Source organism: Malaya genurostris, chromosome 3 (assembly GCF_030247185.1).
Source record: "Malaya genurostris strain Urasoe2022 chromosome 3, Malgen_1.1, whole genome shotgun sequence".
Taxonomy (NCBI): Eukaryota; Metazoa; Arthropoda; class Insecta; order Diptera; family Culicidae; genus Malaya; species Malaya genurostris.
The window spans coordinates 184,278,171-184,304,963 of NC_080572.1; the positions used below are offsets into that span (position 1 = coordinate 184,278,171).

At 35.3% G+C, this 26,793-nt stretch overlaps 1 protein-coding gene across 1 annotated transcript in view; it reads right to left on the minus strand.

Annotated features, from left to right (window-relative positions):
• LOC131435142 (ecdysone-induced protein 78C) overlaps positions 1-25,713 on the minus strand; it is an 86,983-nt gene extending 61,270 nt beyond the window's left edge. Inside the window, exons 1-2 of the mRNA XM_058602718.1 lie at positions 25,333-25,713; positions 24,930-25,114 (exon numbers count right to left, since the gene is read on the minus strand). Coding sequence (XP_058458701.1) covers positions 24,930-25,114; positions 25,333-25,376 — 229 coding nt within the window. The 5' untranslated portion in view covers positions 25,377-25,713. The remainder of the gene's footprint in view (positions 1-24,929; positions 25,115-25,332) is intronic.
• Positions 25,714-26,793: the final 1,080 nt, after the last annotated feature.

Genomic DNA, 26,793 nt, shown 5'->3' on the forward strand with positions numbered 1-26,793 from the left:
AAGATATGAATAATGTAAAAAAATATTGTTTGAGATATATTCACTTTATTTTTATTTTTTTTAATTTTATCTACGTAGAATCTATCTCTATTACCTAAGTATCTACTACAAAGTGCGCATAAATACGCATGAACAAGCTCATGCTTGCACGCGCAGCTTAAGAAAAATGGTTGTGATTTTTATTTTGTTTACTTTTTGACAATTAACAATATTAGAAAAAATCTAAATGGAACTCGATGCAATTTTTTGGGCCTTTTCAAAGTTAGTTTAAAATATTGAAAATCCGAAAAATTATCAAAAGTTCAACACATATTAAAAAAATGGAAAAATGTTTTCCAAACAAGATATGAAAAAGTATTGTACAAGTACAAACCTTTACGAAGATTTCTTATTGACAATGGCTTCAATCTGTTAAAGAAGGATAGAAACACATTTGGAAGAACGAACAAAAGCTCATGTACACATTTCTTCTCATTTATAACTCGCTCTTCAAGAGCCGAAGATCCGTTCAGCTCGTAGGTTGTTTTTACCTTACCAGCAGGGATGCCAGGTCATCATTCAAAAATCTGTGACCATCCAAAAACTCCCACTATTTTCTACCGCTCTGTAATTTTTGGTGCTAAACAGCGATCAATTTTAAAAATCTATGATCGATTTCAGAATCTGTGTAAATCTGTGACTATTTTCAGAAATCTGTGAAAATCTGTGCCATTTTTAAAATCTGTGCAAAAGGTTGCGGTTCTTTTAAAAAGAGCTGTGAGCTATCAGCTCACTTTAAAGATTCGATTCACTGGAATAGCTCAGGAGCGAATTGCACATCTCTACGCTCACTACAAAAGTGAGTTACAGGAATAGCAGACGCGTGACGCCCTCCGTTTCTCAACCATTCATGGCCATAGTGAAAATGAATCACACGAATAGTACTCAGGATACTCTCATTGGAGAATAAATTGGATTATTTATATATTTTCCTATAAGTATTGTAAAAGTTTGCTGCATTAAGTTACACATCTCACTTCAGTACAAGGATTCCTAGGTTAAAATAGGTAAATTAATGTATAACTTTTCCAGAAAAGAATAAACCTATGCATTACCTTCTACAAAATTATAGGATTTTATATTTTCTACTATTATTCAAAATAAAGTATGTAGAAAAAACTACCTTGAAACAAGTTATGATTAAGACCTAAAAAAAGTTCCATCGAGTTCCACTTAGATTTTTTTATAGCATTGAGCATATCTTTTCCTATAAATTTTGTAAAAATCAGCTGCATAAAGTTTCATATTTCGCTTCGGTGTAAAGTTTTATCATAGGTAAATGAAAAGGTAAAATGATGTATAACTTTGCCAGGAAACAACAAACCTATGCACTGCCTTCAACAAAAATATGGGATTTTTTATTTTCTTCAATTATTTCAAACAAAGTATGCATAAAAAATATCTCGAAACAAGTTATGAACAAAAAACTGATTTTAGGGGGGTTGCCATGAAAATGCTTTGTATATTCGAAACGGTACGAGCTAGACTTTTAGTATATTTGACAAAGTAAATTATTTTTAATAGTTCTAAAACTTTGTAGAAGAAAAAAAATTTCTATCTCTTCAGAAAAAAAGTTATGGTTATATTTTTTGTCAAAGTAGGCCATCCTATCTGCTGCTGTACAACTGCAACGGTATAAAAGATGAACACTCCACTTTTTCCCATAATTTTCTGAGCAACGCTTGTCGAAGCGACACATACGGGAGAGCAACATCGAAGGCCTCACGCTTTTGAAAGGAAACGAGAGCCGAACAGTAGAATTGTGCCGAAGAACCGTCGCTGCCGGAGCACCAAAAGCCTGCCAGTTGAAGTCGCCATAGGAGCGCTGTTCAGTTAAGTTGTCCGGAATTTGGATCGAAATTCATTGTGAATTCCAAATGCAATCTGCTTCAATCTTCAATTGAATCGATTCGCTCTCAGTATTAGTAAGTAAGTTAGTATATAAGTTCCTTTTCCCCATTACACAATACAAGTAGGTTTAGAATTTTCCCTACACAAAAATCTCAGAATTGCGGAAGCATATGATGGCCTCATGGTATCAACCAAATCATATACATAAAAGGGCTGAAAAATCACCACTTGTAACTGAACACCCAATTTAAATCTTAATAATTTAATTTTAACTCATATTCCAATAAATAGTTTTAAAAAAAATTAAAAAAAATGCAATCTGCTGATTCCGCCCGAAATGGATTGTTCTATATTCTTTGGAATCCAATTGGAAATCACAATGAAATCCTAGTCAAATTTCGAGCGAGTTTACCGAGTGTACACGCCAAGAGCCATCTGGGTTCTGTCTAAATGCAGATCCTATTGGTCGTGACAATTCAAGGCACCTTTCAGTCCCACGGATCATCATTAGGAATTAATTGAATTTTCTTCAGTTCCTACCAGACTCATCAAAATAGAAATTGAAAAAGAATTTCTTAACACCGCTAAAAATCCGCATGTCTCAAAACAAGATAATAATAAAATCATTGATTTCATGAGCAAGTATATGAAGATGAATATGAAATCTGCTCCTTAACCAGCTACTACGCTAGGAGTGTTTGCTAGAAATATCAAGCCGTAGATATATTTCATACTTTTCGTATCATAGGCCTATTGTATCATTGATCAACCAAGCTAATTAAGGAGTAAGACTCTTTACAAGCGTATGAGTAATGTCAACAATGTGTGCGTAAAAACAAATTTCGGCGTAAAAACAAATTCCATATGGTTGAAAAATAAACCAATCGGTTCATACTGCTTTAAATTGAAATTCAAGAAAAGCGAAAATCTTAGTCTAAAACTCTTCCGTTTTCCTTTAAAACTCTTCGAGAAAAATTATTTCAGTTTCAGCTTACTTCCACTGACACATATGATTAGCAACAAACACATTCCTATATGGATTTCCTCTTGCAGAATTATTGCGATATAAAGATTTACGTACCTTCTATAAGTAAACCTTTAATTTAACACGCGAAAGGCAATGGATATGGAATGTTGTCGTAAAACTATTTATTTTTCCGGAAAACTGCTTTTGTAACAGAAAATATCTAGTTTTGTTTATTTTGTGTAGCGCAATCTAATACAAATGCATTGAAGCAGTGTTGCTAACTTGTTTTATAAGGGAATTAAAATCTACATTCATAAAATGTAAGCAATTTTCCTTCAAACGTTGGTGGAAAATTGGGAAAAACTAATATTTCATTCAAAATGTCAGGCTTAACATTCATTTGAAAATAAATTATTGTTAAAAAAGTTTGTTTGAAACTCAATCGTGCAATCCACTTTGATAAACTCGTTGCACTGCATATATGAATACATAGATCTATGATATACATACCAAATAAAATGTACCTAATACACAAATTACCAACACAAGTTAACTTGGTTTACTCTTGATCCTTGATGTTTTCTTCATTGAATGATTACACACTTAAAACTTAATTTTTTATACCGGCGAAAACAGATGCTGCAAAAGAACAGTATAAATATAGCGATATGTTTCGTGATATTAAGAACAAATGTGTTCAATGTTCGACAATTATTTGTGAAAAGAAATACCCCAGAGCATTCTTACGGGATAAAGATCCTCGCAACGCTAATCTACTGCATGAAATTGATTGCAGTCCGGTATGATATGTTTGTTTAAATATTCAATGTTTTGCCGAGTCATTACTTTCGTTGTAGCCGAAATCTGATTTTCTGCGGAAAAGCCAATTGTGTTCTCTACTGTAAATAATATGGAAGTGCATTCATTCTACGGCACATATGTTCGGCAATACTTTCCACATGGGACATATTTTTTCTTATTTTACATTTTCTAGCCTGTTAGTTCAACAGTCAACATAATGTTGAAATAAATAAATCAATGATAACGAATTTCAACTGGAATGTTTATTTTATATTTAAAATTTTATTTTAACTATTTGCTTAAAATCTCAGCATTAGCTCACATGCTTGAACACGATAATTTCGGTAATTTGTTTCCAAAATCGGCTGTGAACGCTATGCATACGCCAACCATATTACTGATACATTATTATTGATATATTACTGTATTATCCACGGACAACAGGTCAGCCTGGAAATAGATGACGGAAGTCAGCTGCATCCATCCGAATTCGAATTCAACTCGTCACTCTCCACCACGAACGCTCCCATAAAAGGTTCTTTTCAGAACCATCTTTCTTTCATTATAAATAACTATAAAATTACATTGTAATATTTAAGCGTGCAAGTTTTATTCGTATTCACGACATCCAGTTATGTACACCCAAACCTCCATTTACGTAACTTATATATGTATATATGTATTAATATACGTACACATGTGTGCAAATGTTTGTATTTCTTAATACATATAAATATTGGTGAAGTAAAAGCGATAATTTATATGTATAAATATTTGCACATATATGCAGACGAGTGAGTGTGTAAGCATACATACATACATATATAAGGTTCGTAAAAGGAGGTTTGGGTGTTTCGCCGGGTGCGCACCATACAAAAAATCACTAAAAAAATGCGTAACTTCAGAAATCCACGTAAAATACAACCGCATGAAAAAAAAGATCTCTTTGTAATGTAATTTTATTGACCTTTCGTTAATAAACGTCGACAAGTTCTGACAAAATGTCATGGAAACAATACAAGTTGGAAAGGAAGCAAACATATGTTTACAGGGTGCTCCATCTTTTATGTCGATATGTAAACGCTGAGTAACTTTCACATTTACCAACCGAGCGATTGCATCCGATATGTTTTGGAAATGTCAATTCAGTACAATTTTTGCCATAGATCACTGAATTGATATTGTTTTCAAAACCTAGGCCTAAAAAGTCCATTTACATACCGACATAAAAGATGGAGCACCCTGTACATTCAGCACAAAACGATTAGTTACTTCTATTCCCTTTAATGCTTCGTGGGCTTAGACAATTAGAAATTAAATAAATTCAATTTCCAGATAGTGTCCGGTTTAGCCCTTGTCTCTTCTAGTTGTTTTGCGATTGCGGGCTTTTTTCGTGTAAGTAAACAAGTAAGTAACAAAATCATTTCGCGAGTGGTTTACTGTTTTTCTTCTCTCGCAACCGGAATATCTCGTTGACAATTACACGACTTAAAAACCTAAAGAGTCAAGTATAAACATTATGTTCGAAAAAGATTTTAATAGGGTTAGCAAGTGTATATTGTCACATCTACTATAACAAAAGATTTCTTCGTTTCTAACATTGAATTTAACAGATCTGATCTGCAACTTAACCAGCTATAATATCTCACTGTATACCAGCCTGAACTGACATAGAAGAAAAAACACCGTCCAAGTATGTCGGACTGTTACTGCAAGGAACCTGCTACACTCAAAATTTATATCAGCTAACGATTTTGGAATGTTCAGTAATCGATATTTATATGACAAAAATGATTCAATAGGTTTTGTGAGCTTATTTCAGAACTTGATTGCGAAAAATCGAAACAGCTGATTATCTGTAAATGTACACAATTTTTTCTCGACATGTAATAATATGCTTCCCACTCTGCTTCTATGATAGAAACGGGAGAAATAAACAAGTCGCTGAAAAGACCTCAAGGGCAAGCAACCGCAGCATATCGATACGAAAGAGTAAGAAAAACCAATCCGTCTGAGACCAAGCTCTTATCAACACGGTCAGCAGTACCAATTATCGAACCAACTACTAGGCAGACCAGCGCATAGATTCCTGCAGACCGAGATGGGAGTTGCGATGTAAAACTGAGCGGAATAAAAAAGTTGCTCGACGAGAACACGACCTAGCATGAAAAAGCATAAACTCTCGAACCCCTCCCGATCGTTAGCAACATACACGCAACATGTTAAGACCCAGAAGACGATCAATTCCGCAGCCAACAGGCCTGCACACATGCACACGTGAAAGATACAATGGATCGATCGGCTTGCATCAACGGCTAGCATCGGGTTCGAGCGATAGAATACGATTCTCGTTAGAAGCTGCGAAGGGTGGCTGATAGATAACATGAGATGAATCCGTCTGCAGGTAAAGTAGAATTACACAAAAAAAAAGAACTTCCACAGAAACAAAATACCGAAGAACGATCGTGGCTCTATACACTCCTTGCTGAGGTCACTGACCATCACGTTGAGTTTTTTGTTCTGTTATGATTCTTCGGGTCCATGTTTCCCTCTTCTCGCATCCTCGCAGCACGCCAGACTACCTCAGACTACAGGCGCGAAGGTAAACTTACGTAATCGGCGGGAGATTCCATGTGAAACGTTGCATGTTCTTGATTCATAATGATGGGGTTACCTTTCGATGAGTCGGAATCAATTATAAAATAACATCAATCGCATTGCTGGGAACGAGAGATTTGATTGATTAGCTTATGGATTTTTTTTTGCTAAAATAAATCGCAAAATTGGGGCCAGAGGTCGGTTACTGGAATTCGATTATGAATTTTGGGTGATAAATGAAACAATGACATTTTATTTTAAACATAATCTAGTGACGGTTCCAGCTCGATACTAAAACAAGTAGGAGATAAATATTTTGGGAAAAATTGATAAACGTTTTAATCCATCTAGTGGTGTAATGGATTTTTTCTCATGACAATTCACAAAAAATCGATGCAAGTTTCATATTGGAATTTTTGAATAACTGTTTCCGGAACCGGAATCGGAAGACTGTCGAAGTTAGGGTCATTGAATAGCTGGGTCTACAAGTTCGAATTGTTTCACAAACTGCTTCGAAAACTGGGTCGTCAAATATAAGAACTTTGGACAATTTTATCTTTCATTATCTTGAAAGTCGGATCCAGATAGAATTCAACCTCATTCAACATGATAATAAGACAATTATTTGAATCAAAGTTCGACTGATTCAGTCATCTTTAGTTGGTTTGGTTATAAGCTAATAAGATCTGCATGCTAGAAAAATTTACTGGCTAGTTTTAAGGAATTTATTCCATTTTCAATACTCACATATAATAATTTCAATGGACAAAATATTTTATTCTGAAGATTTATTATAGAGACGAAATCTGGTTTAACTCCAGTTGTTTGGCTTACCTCCCATGCTCTATTTCGATTAAATCAATTATTCGGAAATAAACGAAACCAAGCGAACCAGGGTATTATTTTTGATCCAGTTTCATAAACCTACTTGGTTTTTTTCAATCAATTTTGGTCACAGTATGTATGTAAATATTATTTATAGTTTTCATTGGCATCACTGCACCACCGGTACTAGAGTGCCTATAACCAGAGTGACGAATTCTCTTCCGTAATGTTGGCAACAATTCAAAATAATTAATCGGAAATGTTGGCAGTGTCGTTAGTTTTACATTGTAATTGACAGGTCGTTTGCTCGTTTGGAACTGGAAGCTGTCATTCCAAACAAACAGCTGTCGTCACTCTGGTTACAGGCACTCTAACCGGTACGATATTAATGTACTACCGGCTGTATGAGATATTATATACACCGCGAAGCATGCAATTCCGATGCAACTATCTTTTTCAATTAAACTTGAATCTATTGAAATTCTATCGTTCGTTCTTTCGAGCGCACATCTTGTAAGATGGCTATGATTTGTCTTCACTAGAGATGGGTAATCAATTCGCGAACGGTTCAAAAGAACTAGTTCTTCTGAAAGAATGAGTGAACAAAAGTTTCATGTTTAAAAACTATATGTTAGATCTAACCTTGAAAAAATAAATAAAAGTGATTGAATTCTATAAGAACTTAGTACACTTTCTTATTGTATATTTCCAAAGTATATTAGCGACCTCTGAAAAAGCGCACAAAAGTAAGCGAATACAACTTTAAATACACGCAAAAAGTCACTGCAATCCCAATTAAAGAGTTTGTTACAAACGAAATATAATTAGGGTTTGAGCTCCCTATTTCATCTCATTTGTAAGAACGTCGCCTCAAAATCCCGATTTAGCCACTAAAATCACTATAACTTTTTCATATTACTGCATCATTCGCCTTGCTCCACGTTGAGAATTGATTCACATTTCTTGAAAATTTAACTAATATTCATGAAACAGCTAAAAACACTTATGATGTGTTCACTACTCTGCTCCTAATTTCATCTCAATGGATTTTTATCCATCCTATCTTTGGTCCTTTATTCATCCTATAAATTAGTAATGGCGACAGCAATCAAAACAAAATATTCCACTATTACACTCTCAGGTTCAAAATGTCAGAATTCTTCTTAAAAACGGCCTAATGCCAACTATGAGACAACACACGATATTTTTAGAATTAGTTTGAAACAATTTCAACGTTTAAAAATTTTTTGGTCGTTTCCGTTACCTTTCGCTTTAAATTTAAAATTTTATTGCAAAGTTAATTTGATGAACTTTAAATAAAACCAAAAACGGAATTATTACTATTTAAGCATTAGCCCTTCTTAAAACAAAATGCAGAGCCAGAGATGCCATTTATACAGATTTATCTGTATTGTATAGATTTTAGCATTCGCATACTGATTTAAATCAATGTACAGATTTTATACAGATTTCCTAAATTTAATACAGATTTGTACAGGTTTAAAAAAAAGTGAGAAGTAAAAAATTAGACTTTTCTCTCTGAGTATCTATTAGTATTTGATTGCAGTGATTCTTTAAAAGTTTATTAATCAACGGACAAATCACATTTTAAAATGGAAATCTTTTTATCTGCATAATTGATTATGATTAACACAATTTTATTAGTGAAAACAAATAGAGCAGATATAGACTTTCTATGCAAAGTAATACATATTTTCTTTGAAAATATTTGGCATCTCTGTGCACAGCCGATGAAACACACACACTTAACAGCGTTAAGTTGACATATAGCGGAAAGAAACCAGTGCTGCTGGATTTGCCACAATGGTTTTTCCATTAGTATTTAACACGCTCTTTCTGATAATATTCGAAGCCGAAACAGTTTTATTGAAATATTAATATCAATAACATAACTAAACTAATGTCACGGATACCAAAAACATACCTTTTGATGACAATTTGAAGAAGAAAAACAATTTTTGTTTTGTAACATTATGAGATAACTTGGCAACTTTGCAAAACCAAATGAGATGAAAACAAAGTGCAATCAAGTGAACTAAGTGAAAAATTTTCAACTCACTCACACTCAACTTTTATTGCTTGCACAACTCACACAGACTTTTATTGCTTGTCGGGTAATTTTTGAAGTTTTTAATCGGTAACTGAACAAGTGGCAAGTGAACATTACTAATTGTGAAGTCATCCAGCATTCAATGGTAGTGTAATTGTGCGAAATAATGATCATGTTTTGAGACGAATCGATTAGTAGATAATAAGGAACATGACGAACTGTAAATCTTGAGACGAAAATTTGTCCAAAATTGAAAAGTGAGTTTATTTTAAATGAAAAAAACGATCACCGAAGAATTAAAAACCATTTCTGTCAATGGGAAAGTGTAACAATAGCTTTTATAATCATTTTAAAACATTTCACAGTTTGGTTCAGATAGGTTGTAAAATATTATTCATGTTCAAAGTAATGAGGTGACGGGATGAGATGGAAATAGGAGCTCAGATGAAATAGGGAGCCGTTACCCTATTTGCTCTCGTATGGTTTTCGTCGAAACAAAGAGAATTTTTGAAGACCGAATGACCGGTTCAGGAGAACTAGTTCTTTCGGTAGAGTAATCAAATTCTGCACGATTCTTTGAAATGAATTGTTTTACCCATCTCTAATGTACTCATCAAATCCGCTCCGATAATACTCACATTTTAAAGGTACATAAAGCTTGCTTCATTTAGAATTGGAACAAACTTTTGCTCATATTGTGGCGCTCCTGGTGGACGGATTTGGAAGTTCTTGGCGCTCACGTGTCGGGAATTTTGTCAGCTTCACGTATGATTTTTGACATTCCGCAAATCGACTGTACTTTGTAAACAATCAACATGGAAACCGAAAGAAGGGAAAAAAATTGTACATAGTTATTTGGAAAATCCATTATAGCCTGCATTTAGGTTAGCTAAACAGCTGAAATTGCCCAAAAATACCGTATGGCGCGTTATTAAACGGTATAAGGAAACATTGACGACGATTCAGAAGCCTCAAGCCAATCGTCGGAGTGGACCGTCTGTCACCGGAAACTGCGTGGTAAGATTTTGAAGACGATTAAGAGGAATCCTAATCTGTCGGACCGTGATTTGGCCAGAAAGTTCGGTGCTGCCCATAGTATCGTGAGGAGAACTCGTCTCCGGGAAGGAATCAAGTCGTATCGAGCTAGCAAACAGCCAAATCGGACCATAAAACATAGTGTGGTCAAAATTCGTGCTCGGAAACTATAGGACCAGGTGCTGACCAAGTTCGACGGGTGTCTTCTGATGGACGATGAAACCTATGTCAACGCTGACTTCGGGCAAATCCCAGGTCAAAAATTTTACTTGGCAAAGGCTCGGGGGATGTTCCAGCCGAATTTAAATTTGGTGACAAATAATTTTATCCGTATTTTTTCTTAAAAGTATGAAGAATTTGTCAGGCAATTATCTTTGTTCCAATTCTATCTGAAGCAAGATTCAATGCTTTAAAGTAGCTATGCCAAACCTGTGATCCGCGGGGAAATTTTAAACATGTTGGAGTGCGGAGAACTATTATTGGTTTAAAGAGAGGCCGCGATATGGTTGGGAACCACTGCTTTAAAGAGCACTTGAAACCGACTAACTTCTGTTTTTGAACTAGAATACTTATACAAACACGTAGTAAATCTTCTGATATTTTCCAATATCAGTATTACACGCAAAAACTCATCCAGTAATACACGCAAAATGTCACTGCATTCCTCATTTAAGAGTTTGTTACCAACAAAATATAATTTTTTGCTCTGGTATGGTTCTCGTAGAAACATAACCATAATTTCTGAAGAACAAATGAATGGTTCAGAAGAACCAGTTCTTAAGGGAGAATTATCAAGTTCTGAACGTTCCTTTGAAATGAGCTGTTTCTCCCATCTCTAGTCTCTAACTCAGCACCATATCACACACCGATAACAGACATTCGTGCCTGCACCGTGATTCTGGACTCGCTTGTGTTATTAAAACCCTCGGTGTTGGTTTCCGTTTTCTTTACCACGTGCACGAAATCGAACACCGCACACAGCGTGCTTCGTTCGTAGAGGCGGTGTAGTGTTTTCTTCTTCGGTACCAGCAATGCGGTTTATAAGGCAGTTTGAAATTTTCAACTCGCAACACCTTGTAATTCCAGAACCGTAAGTCAGATCCGGATGAAATTTAGGAGTTAATAAGTGGGCTGCAAAGTCCCGGGCCTAACTAAAAGAACAAATCTAACTGCCTCAAATCAACTTTATTCCTCAACGTAAACTCCATCAATACCACTTTTGTAGAACAGCTCTAACATTTCAATATCACTTTTGTAGAACGATTTATATTTTGTCTCAAAATAGGCCTTAGATTCAGCGATAACCTCTTCATTCGTGCGTCATTTCTTACCGGCGAGCATTTTTTTCAGGTCTGCGAACAGCCTGTAGTCACTGGGAACCAAATCTGGCGAATACGGTGGATATGGGAGCAGTTCGAAGTTCAATTAATGTAGTTTTGCCATTTTTTTTATTGACTTGTGACACGGTGCGTTGTCTTGATGAAACCAAAATTTTTATCATTGCCATATGCGGTCGTTTCTTTTGCAACTTCAGTCTTCAAACGCTCCAATAGCGCTATATAATATTCAATGTTAATGGTATTTCCTTTCTCAAGATAGTCGATTAGTATTACACCACGCACATACCATAGTACCGAGGCCATAACCTTTCCAGCCGATTGTTGTGCTTTGGACCAGATTCACCAGTTGCTGTCCATTCAGATGACGGTTGTTTTTATTCCGGAGTAAAGCGATGAATCCATGTTTCATCCATTGTCACATAGCGACGCAAAAATTCCGGTTTGTTACGTTTAAACTCATCATCATCAACAAGTTCTCGTTGTTGGTCAAAAGTGAGCAAACGCGGCACCCACTTTGAACAGAGCTTTCTCATAGTCAAATGCTTATGCAATATAAAGCCAACACGTTCTTTAGATATCTATACGATGTCAGCTAACTCACTCAACTTAATTTTTTGATGATTCAGAATGATTTTGTGGATTTTTTATGTTTTATGGTGTTACCGCCTCATGTGGACACCATCTGCACCAACGGTGTCTCTACGACCACGTTTGAAGTCAGAAAACTAACGTTTTATTGTTGTTTCTGATGGAGCGGAGTCTCCATAACACTTTTCAAGCCATTTCAAAGTAGGGAAAAATGTACCAAAAACGCTGACCACAGAGCACAGTTTTGGTGTCAAATGGTCAGTAAAATCGATTCTATGTATTTAGAAGGACCGCACGAAACGCTATCATGTTCATTTCACCCCAAGATCCCTGTTTGTACTAATACATGTACTTGTACTTGCAGAAGAGCGAATAAAGAGTCTCTGATGTAAAATAGTCTAGCAAATCGATTGCACATAGTTTTAATGATCATCATTTATTTCATAAGTCGTAGGAGGCTGATTGGGGTGGACGAAAATCGATTGATATTATGGAGAAAGACCTAAAAAGTAGAGTACAAATAGTTTTAATAACCTCACCTCACCTCTTGTTATACCGCTTAACCCCAATTTATTCTTTAACTGAGTCTTTGAATAAATATTAATCTACAATCCAGAAGCAGATCCAATACTAACTATCAATATTGGTTCCTATTACGTAGAAAACTTCAGTGATCCATACACACATATAATAGATATTAACAGTACTTGCCCGTGTAACCCCCTTTACCGCAATTTATTTCATAAATTGTATCTCTGGGTGAACTTGCTTTCGCATTTCGATAGGAGGCTAATTGGATCTGCTTCGGAATTGTAAATCAGAATTCAACATAAAACTATGTTTGTGGGAAACTTGGGGTAAAACGAAGTAGCACGATTCATGCGACCATGGAAACTATTTTTTAACTATATTTTGAGGTTATATGAGAAGTATAACAAACTGTCTTGTTTAACCATAGTTGGTACAGTTTTATTTTCTGTAAACTCATGGAAGAAACATGGGGTAAAAAAGAATACAGTCATTTGCGGTCATTCTTATTAAAAACAATCCATTTATGAAACTTATGAACATGTCAGGAGCACCTTCCGATTAGTCGAGTTCATTTTTTTTCAGAGTTTCACAGTAAATTTTTGAAGTAAAGTCAGAAAAAAGAGAAATTGGAGCAACACGGCATGATAGTGAATTTTGTGGATCTTCCGATTATCATCAATCGGTTCTATGGTCAATTTTGCATAAGAAATACTAACTTTGAAAATATTTGCTAATGTGTTTATAAAATTATTGAGCAAAGTCGGGTTTTTTTATCGATTTTTCCCCCACTAAATTTGTGAAAATCGGTCAAGTCATCGCTGAGGAAGGTAAGTTCGTTCTGTTTAAGAGTTTGTCACCACTATTTCCAGTGCTTTCAGAACCGAAAATCAGGGACTGGTATAGCCGGAATGGATGTGTTTGAGGAACCGATTTGAGTCCTCCCCGATCAGATGGTATTATTGGTATTAATTATAACAAGTGTTATGATTTTGTTATGTGCATTTGATCGGGTCAGCAATCACATTTTTTCGTGCTTTGCATCAGCGCTCTGTATAACTGCTTGAAATTTTCAATACTCTTCATCCTGTGATTCCGGAACCAGAAGTCGGATCCAGATGAAATTCATTCATTTGAATCTAAGTTTATGAAAATCGGTCACGCTATCTTTAAGAAAAGTGAGTATGTAATCTCCAAGAAAAGTTAGTACACATATTTTCGTTTTTTTAACTTTATACCTGTTAAGTAAATCCTAGTTGAACTAATTTGGCCATATCACTTTTTGTGAGATTTCTGATACTATTTGAACACTTTTTCGAAAAAACGTTTATGCAATCCTTGTAGGAGCTATTCGTGTTGCAATTCTTTCTGCACTTATCTGTCTACTAGAATTGAACGAGTAGGTAATTTCTTAAACCAGAACCGTTCGCAATCTAAAGTAAAAAACTTTTACCAGTACCCGACCCGAACCCGAGAATAATTTTTCCTCCGAACTCAAATCCGACCCGTTCCCGACCCGAATCCGAAAAAAAATCCAGGGTTTGAATACCCGAAACCCGACCAAGTTTTTGAACCCGAACCCGACCCGTACCCTTTGAAAATTTAAAAGTCGTCACCCGTACCCGTCAAACATAGTTTTTCAGAACCCAAACCCGACCAATACTCATTGGGTTCGGGTTCGGGGTACAAATATCCGAAACCCAACAACCCAAGCAACAATTGTTTTGCTAGCTTATTTGTGACTAGTTTGCAACCAGAAATTTGAGTTATTGTTACTAATATCTAAGCACTTACGTGACTCAAAAAGTGCAGTTTCTACTAGTTTCTATGTCGGTTAAAAGTAAGTTGTCGTTACGTTGTAATGCCATACTGAAATAACTTATCTTCCAAAACTTGAAAATAATTTATTTTTAAGTAAACTAGTTGAAACTTTGTTGCCATCGACATTATAAACATTGAATGAATCCATAATGTTTTTCTATCTACAATAAAAAGACAGTGTAGTACTTGAAATTACAAATTTGATGCAAGGTACAAATTTCACATCGATTTCAAAACTATCGAGCGAAATTCAATTTTAATTAACTGTTCTTTATGCGCCTTCGATCAAAATCTGTTTATGAAGATATGAACAATAAACAATGAAAAACCCTTATGTTCAGAATGCTCAAAATTAATCGAAGTAGAGTGATTTCTCATTATTTTAAATTCATATATCATGATAATTGTAATATCACAATCGATGTTTAATCTCTATATTGTTTTCTTTGAGTTCATAATAGTGCATAGAACAAAAAGGACCAGTTTTAAAAAAAGTAATATCCTGGTTTTATTTATGTTTTATACACTTCTTGCGACTCCATAGTGTGATCGCCATATTCAAGCCAACAAAAGTTTTTTAGGTTGCATTTCCGTTATCATTATATTGGGAAAACCTACCGATAGCTATCTGAATCAATGCAGAAATGGTATGTTATAATCTTATAATATTTAAGTTATTGTTACATCAATTCATCGTAACGATTTACATACACGCTTACGTATTTATGATGGTTTCGCAACCTTTTTTCTACTAGTAGCTAAAACCATAGGGGTGATTAAAGATATGTTAGAATCAAGTAACGGTAACTTACAAATGATAGCTAGTTCAATGTTTATGTTATGAAGAAACACTGCCGTCACCTTGTTTCAACCAGCATAACATAAAAAACATGTTCGTGCTCTTGTTGCAGCATAGTTGGGTTAAATGGTATCAGAACTAGTTACAGGTTGCTAATATTGGAGTCAAATAAACTTATTTTCAACTAGTAGCTAGTTGTTATTAAAGATATGTTTGGATTAAGTAACGATAGCTTATAATTTATAATTAATTCAATATGACAAAAAGATGTGGTGATTTGAAACCTAAATAACTATTTCGTAACTAGTTATGTTATGAAGCAACATTGATGTCACCTTGTTTTAACCAGTGTAACATAAAAAACATATTCGTGCTCTTATTGCAACTAAGTTTAGATTTAGTCGCATCAGAACTAGTTGCGGATTGCTACTTGGGAATTCTACCATCTCTTGTTTTTCATTTTAGTGTCACTTATTTCTGACTGAAAATTAGTATTCTTCCATATAGCAAAATGTGTTGATACCGAGGCACGTTTCTGTTCGACAGGTATATTTGTGTCAGCCAGCTGTTTCTTTAAGTTTTCTTTTGGTTCTTGACAGCGGCTCGGACACCAGTGCCTAACCTTTCCTTCACTCAAATGGTCTTTTCTTAGCTGATCGAAGCAACGATTTTCGCGGACGTTGTTTATTGTACGCACTGATAGGCAAATTACTACCAAATAAAACCAACACCTGAAATAATAGAACGAGGGTTAATTCCTGGTAAAACTTTGTCGATTAGAAAATTAAATTCTGCTAAGTTACCGAAGATTAACTATTCTTTGTCTTGTTATTAGAATTTAATGAACGAATAACGAGCACACTAATTTGTCAAAAATTAAAATTTTAGGCATGGATGCAAAAATGTAGCCTTTGTAATTCACCCCTTCTTACACATTTCTTCATTGCGTGCACCATGATAGTACTACTGTTTAGTTCATCTTTAACATAAATCATTCCGCGTGACCAAAACGTGCGGTCAAGTTTGAATGCGATAGCCAACACAAATCAATAATTCGAATGATAAGTAAGCTATCGCCATATCGTTTATTCGGTTCAAACGAATCGTAAAACGCTACTTTGCACAGAGAAGACAGCTCAGTTACAACAAACCAATACTTGTGGCGTTACTATTTTGGATCATGGAAAGAAAGAAATAAACCAAAAAAAAATAGTGCCGTACTTTCTGATAAGAAGTACTGCCGCCAAAACAGGAGCACGCGTGCATGTACTTACGCTCACGAATAGCATTTTGTTCGTTTGGAAAGGAAGCGAGGAAAGCAAAACCTCGTACGTACAAGAAGTCGTGGGAAAATGTCGTTGAACCGGTCAAACTGCGAAATAATGGCAGAATACTTTCTTCGTACCAGATCAATGACCTCCCCGACTTCTTCCAACGAGAAGTTGAAAATCGATTGGTAGAATCAAGAATGAGGAAACAAAAACTTTATCTCCTTGAAACATTATCCCGTCCCGAGCTTGACCTTCACAACAACGTAGTGTAGATTTTAGTGATAAGTTCACCAAACGAGAAACTCAATCCAGAATAGATAATCCATCATTTCTGCTCGAGCCAAACGGAATATAAAACCATAGCAGTTAACCATCTGAAAATCTTGATTATTATTTTTGTTTATCATCGTTTAACTTTTACCAGCGCACGCCAGTCGGAACAGCTCTTCATGTACGAAACTCTATACAACAGCTTGTGACATGACCTAACGGAATTTCGTTCTGCGATTATAAGAAAATCTGTTGCCAAATCTTGAAATTTGAACTCGTTCTTATGTAATACACAAATCTTCGATTCCGATTTGAAGCTTGTAGTGAAACGCAATGAGATACACAAAAATGAAAGCCAAAAGTATTTTTAGGTCAACAATTGAGCTTTCGAAGAATAAAATATATCATTATGCAATTTTCATGACGTTTCGTCTTCGACTAGTCAGTGCATAATGATTTATATTGAACTGTTAAGTCACCTAATATTTCAATGAAAACTACTAAGCTGGCACACGCAGAGAAATGGAGCATGTTTAAAATAACAAAACAGTTAGTAGAATTTGTAATATGATTTATGTTCATTTCAAGCTAGAATATGATTGTTTTGAACCAATTTCTCCCTTAAATATAAAAAATGTTTACTGCTTGGTTTGAATCTAAACTTTGGTTTAACCAAACGAAACATTTATTTGCTCCCGATGATTTTTTTTGTTGAAATAAACTAACTATTTATTACATGTCAACCAAAGTTGAATTGACGTTATCTAAATATCCATGTTGACTCAATCCTGCTGTATCTTTATTTCAAGAAATAAATAGTTTCAATTTATCTATGATCTTATTTGTGTACTGATAGAACTAAGTTTACTGTTTAAATGAACCGTAGCAGTCTTATTTCTAATAAACAAGAGCATTTTTTCCCGCAAGAATAATCCAGGGCATTTTTTTTATCTCCCGCGGATAAAGTTTTTTACAAGTTTTATAAGTAACGTTTATCTGCTTCTTTAATTTCCTAGGGGAATTTCAATAATTCAAGCGTATGTATCGATAATTGGGAATATGTTGAAAATTGCATAACATTGTATGACACATTTTCTTTGCAAAAAATATTTCATGGAGAATCTCTATTTTGACTGATGGAACACCGTTGGATGCTATAAAAATTAATAAATCTGGGCTTGAGTGTGGTATGTAAATAATTCGATCGTCTAGCGACAAAACGGATAAAAGTTTTGAAAAAATGCAAAAATTAAAAAAAAATATCTATATATTAGGAAATTGAAACAATTAAAAGTAGTATCAAAAATTACTTTGTAAATTAGTTTGAAAGAAATCAATTTATTTCTAAAATCAAACAAAAATATATGGTTTCAACAATCAAACGCGCTAGTTGAAATAACTAATTTCAAGGAAATTTATTTTAACTAAAAGGTTTTGTTAACTTAAAGCCTTACAGTTATTGACTTTGACTATTTTTTAATTGAATTTACTATGAAATTGTTTGTCGAGAGATTGAACGCACAAGTAAAATATTTGTTATTTTTTATCAAACTAAACATTATCAAACTGAAACAAACTAATCCACCGAGCAATATAAACGATCATGTTTTGCAGTTTCAAGTAGCAATATTCACAATATCAAACCAGATTTTCTTTTGTCACTATTTCAACAAAAATATTCGTTGGGTGAAACCAAAGACATCATAGTAACAAGATTTCCAGCTCTCATATTTTTCGAACAAATCTTTGGCAACATCCGTTTTTGCGAGTATGGCGCCCTCAGACGAGTCCGCATCGAATCTCGTACATATAAGCAGGGGAGATAAATGTCAAATTCGTGCGCGCCAAAATAGCAGCACTGCGCATCCATATATTTGACATGATCTGTTGAATGTGATGCCGTGCGATGGCGTTGCTGAACTGAAAATTGATTTCGCTCCAAGCTGACAGGGTCTGGTGAAACCCAAATTTGGTTATTTTTACAATTTTTTTCTCTGCGTGTAAATGGCCAACGTTTTGAAACAATGAACCTTCGAAACGTTGACAAAAAGCGTAAAATCGGTAACATCATCCATAGCTAGGAGAAATACCTGGCTTATTTCTTATTTTCCGGATGTTGTCAACGTTTCTACCTGCGACGTAGGCATTTCTTCTGCTTGTTTCTAAACAAACTCGATAACAATTAATATGTCATGCGTATAACATAAACCTAGTGTGGACAGTGTGGTTTTAACTTTATATGACTATCGTTAAAACATATGATTTTCTGCAGGTGTGAACATAATATTAGATTTATAACAGGCGGAATATGAAATGGCGGTGCGTTGTCTTGATGAAACAAAACTTTTTTCTTCTTCAAATGAGGCCGTTTTTTAGAAATTTCGTCCTTCAAACGCTCTAATAACGCTATATAATAGTCACTATTGATGGTTTTTCCCTTTTCAAGGTAGTCGATGAAAATTATACCATGCGCATCCCTAAATACAGACGCCATAACCTTACCGGGCGATTGTTGAGTCTTTCCATGCTTTGGGTTCGGTTCATCGCGTGCAGTCCACTCAGCTGACTGTCGATTGGACTCCGGAGTGAAGTGATGGAGCCATATTTCGTCCATTGTTATATATCGACGAAAAAAATCGATTTTATTGCGATATAACAGCTCCAAACACTGCTCAGAATCATCAATTCGTTGTTGTTTTTGATCGATTGTGAGCTCACGCGGCAACCATTTTGCACAAAGCTTTCTCATATCCAAATATTCGTGAATAATATGTCCAACACGTTCCTTTGATATCTTTAGGGTGTCAGCTATCTCGATCAACTTCACTTTACGGTCATTGAAAATCATTTTGTGGATTTTTTTCACGTTTTCATCGGTAACAGCCTCTTTTGAACGTCCACCAGTATGACCAGTACGAAATTTTGCAAACCACTTACGAATTATTGCTTCACCCGGTGCAGTCTGGATAACACTCATCAAGCCATTTTTTGGTATCGGCGGCACTTTTTTTCATCAAAAAGTAGTGTTTCATCAACACACGAAACTCCTTTTTTTCCATTTTTTTCACAATAACAAAAGTAGCTTCACTCAAAATGCAATATCTCACAAACTAATAATCAGACAGCTGTCAAATTTATACACGTATTTTTTGAAGGTTGATACTAACTGAAAATGGTATGGATTTAATTCTAGTGGCGCCCTCTCATAGAAACGATACGAACTTTTCAGCCGATCTGTTAAGTGCTCAACACTTGATTACTTTTCAGGGAAGTAAACTCTGTATTTCTAATATTAATATTTCTATGTAGAAAACAAAGATGTGTTCCATATCAAAATCGATCTTCGAATTCAAATGGAATTGCTCAGAAGTAAAAGCCAATCTCAACTTGTATTAGCAAAAGGAAAAAAATAATTGAATGAAGTAGAATGCTTCGAATAAAATCAAAACCATAATGATGAATTGCATAAAATAAATATTGATTCGAGAATATTTGCATAAGTTTAAGGGGTTACACCACTGTAAAAATAAGAGAAGAACTTTTTTGGGGAATTATTTTGGGATCCAAAAAATGGAGTAATCCGAATTTTGTATAAAGAACTTTTTAATATGTATATTTAAGTACAAAAAAATGATCAGTTTTAAAAATTGAAAAACAAAATCGCGGCTTGGCGGCATTTCCGCGAAAGTGCTGCATTTTTGACGGCCGGAAACATAAGTCAAGTAAATCTTGACCAATCGATTGAAAAATTTTACAGAATATATCGATAGTTATCTCCACAGAGGTACGTAGGGGTTTTTAGAAAATTGTGAAGATTTTTTTATGAGCAATTTTATGATGAAAAAATGCGGTTTTATTTTCAAAGGGCTGCCATTTTACAGAATATCAATTATTTAAAAAAATAATTAAAAATTTTTCACAACTCATGATTCAAATTTTCTTTAAATATACTGTGCAATTTCATCCTGATCCGACTTCCGGTTCCGATATTATAGGGCAATGAGTGTCAAAACATTCAAATTCAAAATGACGATGCAAAACTGGTACGCGACGGTACGTGCGGCTTTGCTCCATTCACAGCGTGTTTTGTTCAATTTCGTATAGCGTGCAGGGTTGCCAAATAAAAATTTATATTTTTCAGGTGAAAAATATGTACATTTTTTAATCCTTTTACTCAATTTGTCCCTACTTTTTTTATTTAAAAGATATTTTTTGTTCAAGCCTATTTGCTTACAAGCTTTACGTGGCCGATTGAGTCGATTTTTCAAATAATTTTTTTTTTAGTTGGAACTCGTTGTCACCCTTTTTCTAGGGGGAGAGGAGCTTCCATTTCCCTCCTGCGAGGATTGAGGGGCACTTCGTTCGTGGTTCGTCTCGTCATCTATTGCCGCATCGATGGTATTGTTGTCGATTTCCGTCTTCTTTTCGTTGCTAGTTGCTGTAGATGCCCCTTGTACATTGGTAGAAATTGCTGGTTGGATGAAGGGTAAGTTGTTAACTGCAACTGGTGTACTTTGTTCTATAGGGGATGATGATTGATTCATTGAAGGGGATGCTTCATTGTTGTTGGTGTACTGGGGTTGCTTGGGGTTTGTGTGAAGGAATTACCGTTGTACTTTGTTGTAGTTGTCTCCTTGTCCAGTTTATCACATGGCTTACCGTAGTGAACATCTTTTTGACAATATTGACATGTGGCTATCTGATTGTCACAGGTAACAAGTGATTTTCACTTGGATTCTTGTATCCTGACCGAAAGTTACATAAGAAGGTATAGGCCTCTTCAAGCGCATGCGTAACAAACGTACGCCATTTAGAATACCGGGGAAAAAATTCTTCCACTTTTCTTTTTCGATTCTCCGTATTGGGACATAGTTTTGCGAATATATGAATCGGTGACGCTTGAGGGAAGATCATGCACACGCACTTCTATAGCACTATCTTCCATATATACTAGAATGTTGTACTTAATGTTCTCGTGCTCCACATAGTGCACATTGTTATTTTCTTTTGCGAATTGAACTGCATCCAACTCTTTATAAAACTAGATGTAAACAACATTATTCGTCTTATTGCATTGAAGTAAATGTACACGTTTAATGTCAAGATGCATTTCCTCCCTAAGCAAATCTTCGAGTTTCGTATCGAATGTCGAGTTTTGCCCTGAAGTCAACAACAATTGTATTCTTTCGTGTCGGCGATAGCCTTTGTTCGTCTGATTCACTAATTTCGAGGTCGTTCTATTGTTCACTACACAATACTGTACTTGGTTTCTTTTGTCCCGAAAGCAAGCGGTTTTGTTTTATCGACTGACTTGGATGAGATGTGAAACCGAACTGACTTCGTCCCTACTTTTTTGTTTTTTTTTTTTTTTTTTTTTAATAAACACTTTATTGGAATATGAGTTAAAATTAAATTATTAAGATTTAAATTGGGTGTTCAGCCACAAGTGGTGACTTTTCAGCCCTGTTATATATATATATGATTTGGTTATTACCATGAAGACATCATTTGCTTCCGCAATTCTGAGATTTTTGTGTAGGGAAAATTCTAAACCTACTTGTATTGTGTAATGGGGAAAAGGAACTTATATACTAACTTACTAACTAATACAGAGAGCGAATCGATTCAATTGAAGATTGCATCGATTTTTGTCGGAATTTGCTTATAATATTATGTGACATTACATCTAATGGTTCTATATTTGTGAGTCTGTGTAACTCATTTGTACTAAACCAGGGAGGACGCTTCAGAATCATTTTCAGAATTTTATTCTGAATCCTTTGAAGCGTTTTCTTCCTGGTGGAACAACAGCTTGACCAAATTGGTACCGCATAAAGCATGGCTGGTCTGAAAATTTGTTTATAAATTAACAATTTGTTTTTTAGACAGAGCTTAGAATTTCTGTTTATAAGAGGATATAAACATTTAATATATTTATTACACTTTGCCTGGATTCCTTCAATGTGATCCTTGAAAGTGAGTTTTTTGTCATACGTTAAACCTAAGTATTTAGCTTGATCAGACCATGTCAATTCCAAGCCATTCAATTTGAGAATGTGATTATTGTTTGGTTTAAGAAAAGAAGCTCTTGGCTTGTGAGGAAAGATAATTAATTGCGTTTTTGCTGCATTTGGTTTAATTTTCCATTTTGACAGATAATCACTGAAAATATTTAAACTTCTTTGTAGGCGACTGCAGATCACTCTTAGATTTCTACCTGTGGGACTTCGTCCCTACTTGTTAATGTTATTACAAGATAACGATAACGATAAAAAAGTGCACTTTTTGCCTTTCTCATATAGAAAGTTTATACAATCACTTGAAAAATTGACCAGTGGAAATTGACCCGAAGAGCTAAGTGTTCTATATAATTCGACACAGTTCATCGTATGTGTGTTAGTATGTGTCAAATAATGTCACTCATAAAAAAATCTCGTTGTCCTATAGGATGCTATTGAATTTCACACCGTCATTTAGAGCGACGAAGGGTAAAATTCTTCTAAATTAAATTTGGCTTAAAACGGATTTAATTTGTAGGCTATATTAGTTACTTACTAAACGAACCGACTTTGGTTATACTGGTTCCAAATTCCTGGTTCCAGAAATACCAGAAGTTGTGTAATTCGACACTAAAAAAATTCTTATCAACTTGACATAACTGTTTACAATTTGAAAAGGTTATGTTACTTTACACCCAAAGAAAGCTTCTTATTTTATTCAAGATTGAATAAAAAATTTCTTCGCAAAATCTTCTGGCGATAGTTTTGAAAATATAAGTAATATGAGAAAGGTATCATTACACCACTAGGTGGATTAAAATAGGTTTTTCTGGTTGATGTGGTCTCACTAGAGATGACGCCGATTGGCACACTTTCTTTTCACTAGACTACCAGCAAAACCCTCGGTGTGTTGCAGCCTTGAATCGCTAAAGCACGGATATAAGTTCTTTCTTTCTCTCGAGACACTTAACTTTTCACCGCACTAAATCGAAATGACGTGCTCAATCGTTGAGAGTTTCTCCGGAAGTAAGTTTTGAATGTGGAAACTTTTATTATCTTTGTCATAGAATGCCTATATTTTGGCGTGTTTCCGAAAGTTCGCCGCCGGGTATCAATTTAATAATACAAAACTAACTGCGTAACCTTTTTCTGTCATAATTTTAAACACTTACAACTCAGTCATTTGATGGATTTATATATAATTTAATTACCACTCGATTTGGAAACATTCAGCTTAAAGATTTAAAGTAACATCGTTTAAGTATGTCAATAGTATACCATTGAAAAATGGATATTAACATGGTCTGATCAAGCCAAACATTTTGGTGTAATATTTGATAAAAATCTTGCTTTCGAAGATTACATGGAAGGAATTCAGACTACCAGAAATGAAACGCTTCAGAAAATTCAGAATACGATTGTTAATATAAATGAGTTGCATAGACTTTGGTATAAATAATAACTCGAATTCGATCGAAATTTATGCAATCTTCTATTGAACCGATTTACTGTTTATAAAATCAATAAGTTGGTACGTATTTTAATTCCCGACCAAAAGACAAGTAGGTTTACAATTTTTCCTACAAACAAAAATTACATTATCACAGAAGCAAATGATTTCTTAATGATCACAACTAAGCCCAGTATATAATAGAATTGAAAAGTCGTCAGTGATACAAGCATTTCTGGAAAGTGTAGAATCAATGATTATGAAACAATCTGATAGTCAATTTTCTCATTCGCGAACAATCTATGCGCTTTGACTAGAGTAAGTTTTTAGTTAAGTGCTTCCATCATAATCAAAAATTTGAATTTATTAAGTGAACCTAAAATTTATTTCATTTTTAATGTCATGTGTTCAGTCGTATCTTGCTTATCATATTCGTGACTTCGCTATCAGCTCCAAATCTTGTAAATCGTCAATCAATTTTTTGATGCTACTCACTTTAAAAGTAATAAGTTTTAATAAAACGATATTCGATGGACAAATACATTTCTCTTTAAAAAAAATCCAATTAGTTATGTAAAAGATATTCCGTCCCCAGAGCAAATACACGAGAGTTAACCGAACAGATGTCATTACGTTTCCTCTTTCTGTCCGACAGCATAGATGATAATGGACCTACCTTCACATCTCAACTCATCCGCGGTTGACTCGGGCGAACCGGCAACCGTAAACAGAGGTGATGGCGCGGTGTGATCCTCCGGTGATCCCAAGCTGCAGGTGGAGGAAACCTCCCCCACAGTATTAACACATTTCGCTAACCGAGTCGGCAACGGTTCTTCCTTAATGCGATTGCTCGGAATGACACTGAAATAGAGGCGAAAATGCACTTTTTTCACTTAGCTCCCGTCAGAACCTGCATCACTCTATCAGAACAAAGAAATCGTTGACCTATTTTCAGCTGATTGAGCTTCATGGGAGAAGCCTGCATCAGTGCAGTTGCATCATCGAAAATAGGTCAATCCGGGAATTGCTCCAGGAAATGAACGGAAAATTAAATGCAAGCACTAGTCCGGATTGAATACCTTTCACCGCTATCGGAAATATTGGAGCTAACGAGGGATTCCATTCAGAAGCCGGCTTAATTAGCATGCAAATGGCTATTTTGGGACCGAAAATGTAGCCATTTCCGACTAGGAATGACACAACTACATTTTTCCTGTGGTCATCCAACTGAACTACAACAATTCACAGCACACAACACTGACCACGAAAATCCAAATCTAACAATGAAATCTAAAATCAGCTACGCAAAAATTCATATCTAATCTAATGAAATGGTTTATAAAATGATTTCAAAACATCACAAACAAGCACTTTCTGTTCGCTAAGAATTAACCTCCTGTAAAACACGGAAGTAACATCCGAAAGGATATATCAGACCTATACCAGCGCAAACCCGAACCGACTGCTGCTGAGAGGAAACTATGACAAACCAACGACCTGTTCTCAATTCGGTTCACACAGGAAGAGAGCAAACCGGACTTCGCGTTCTCTGGAAACGCGGGAAAAACTCTCCCATCGTACACTTGACATCGTTTTTCCGGGTAATTTTCAGTGCGATGAACGGTTATAGATGTGTCAACATATGATGATTCTGATACACTCTTATTTAAATCAACCGTACAGGGTAGTGATGCAATACAATAAGCAATATTGGAATTTTTTCTATACCTGAAATGTGATCGTATTTTGGAAGAAATTATAAAAGTTGGTCAAACGCATGAACTTGTAAAGGCTCAGGTTCAAGTTGCGAAATAAAGTTGTGGTTGATTTGGCAGACGTTACTGCAGACGTTAACTGGAAAAAGAATGCTGTTTAGAAAACCACTTAGGCAACGATTCAAAATGCTCCGCTCGTTCCGAGGTATGCCGATTCTGTGGTGAAGTTAGACATTTCGCAAGATGTTGTAAAACAGATCGGAGAAATTCACACAAGATCATACTTCTGGCAATCAAAACAGAAATCAACCACAAACCAGAAAACAGAATTTTATTCAAAAATTAGACAAGCAACCTGTGGAATCCGGCAGCAAATAAATGTAGTTAAGAGTAGATCCACTGGGTTCCTGCTTCTATGTCGTAAAAGACCCCAAATGCAGGAGTTTCGCTTTTTCTACTTTCAGTTACCAGAAATTTTCTTTTTTACTAAGCTGCACATTTATGTCGCGGTTTGTATGCGCTCAAAACTATCGACGGTGCACAACACTCGTCGCACAGGAACGTCGAGACTCAATCTCGAGCAGCTACGTAGCGTTCGTATTGCAGAGGAATACGCGCAACAACTGGAGCTAGCGCCACCAACGGAAGAGTAGCGGCGGCGACTCTTGATGACGGCTGGAGGAACATAATGTTCGCCGTGAGTAGCACTCCTGCAACCGTACTAGGTACGAGGTTATCGAATCGAGGAAATGACTGGTTTGACGGCGAATGTCAGCAGTTGGTCGAAGAGAAGAATGCAGCAAGGACGAGGATGCTGCAACACCG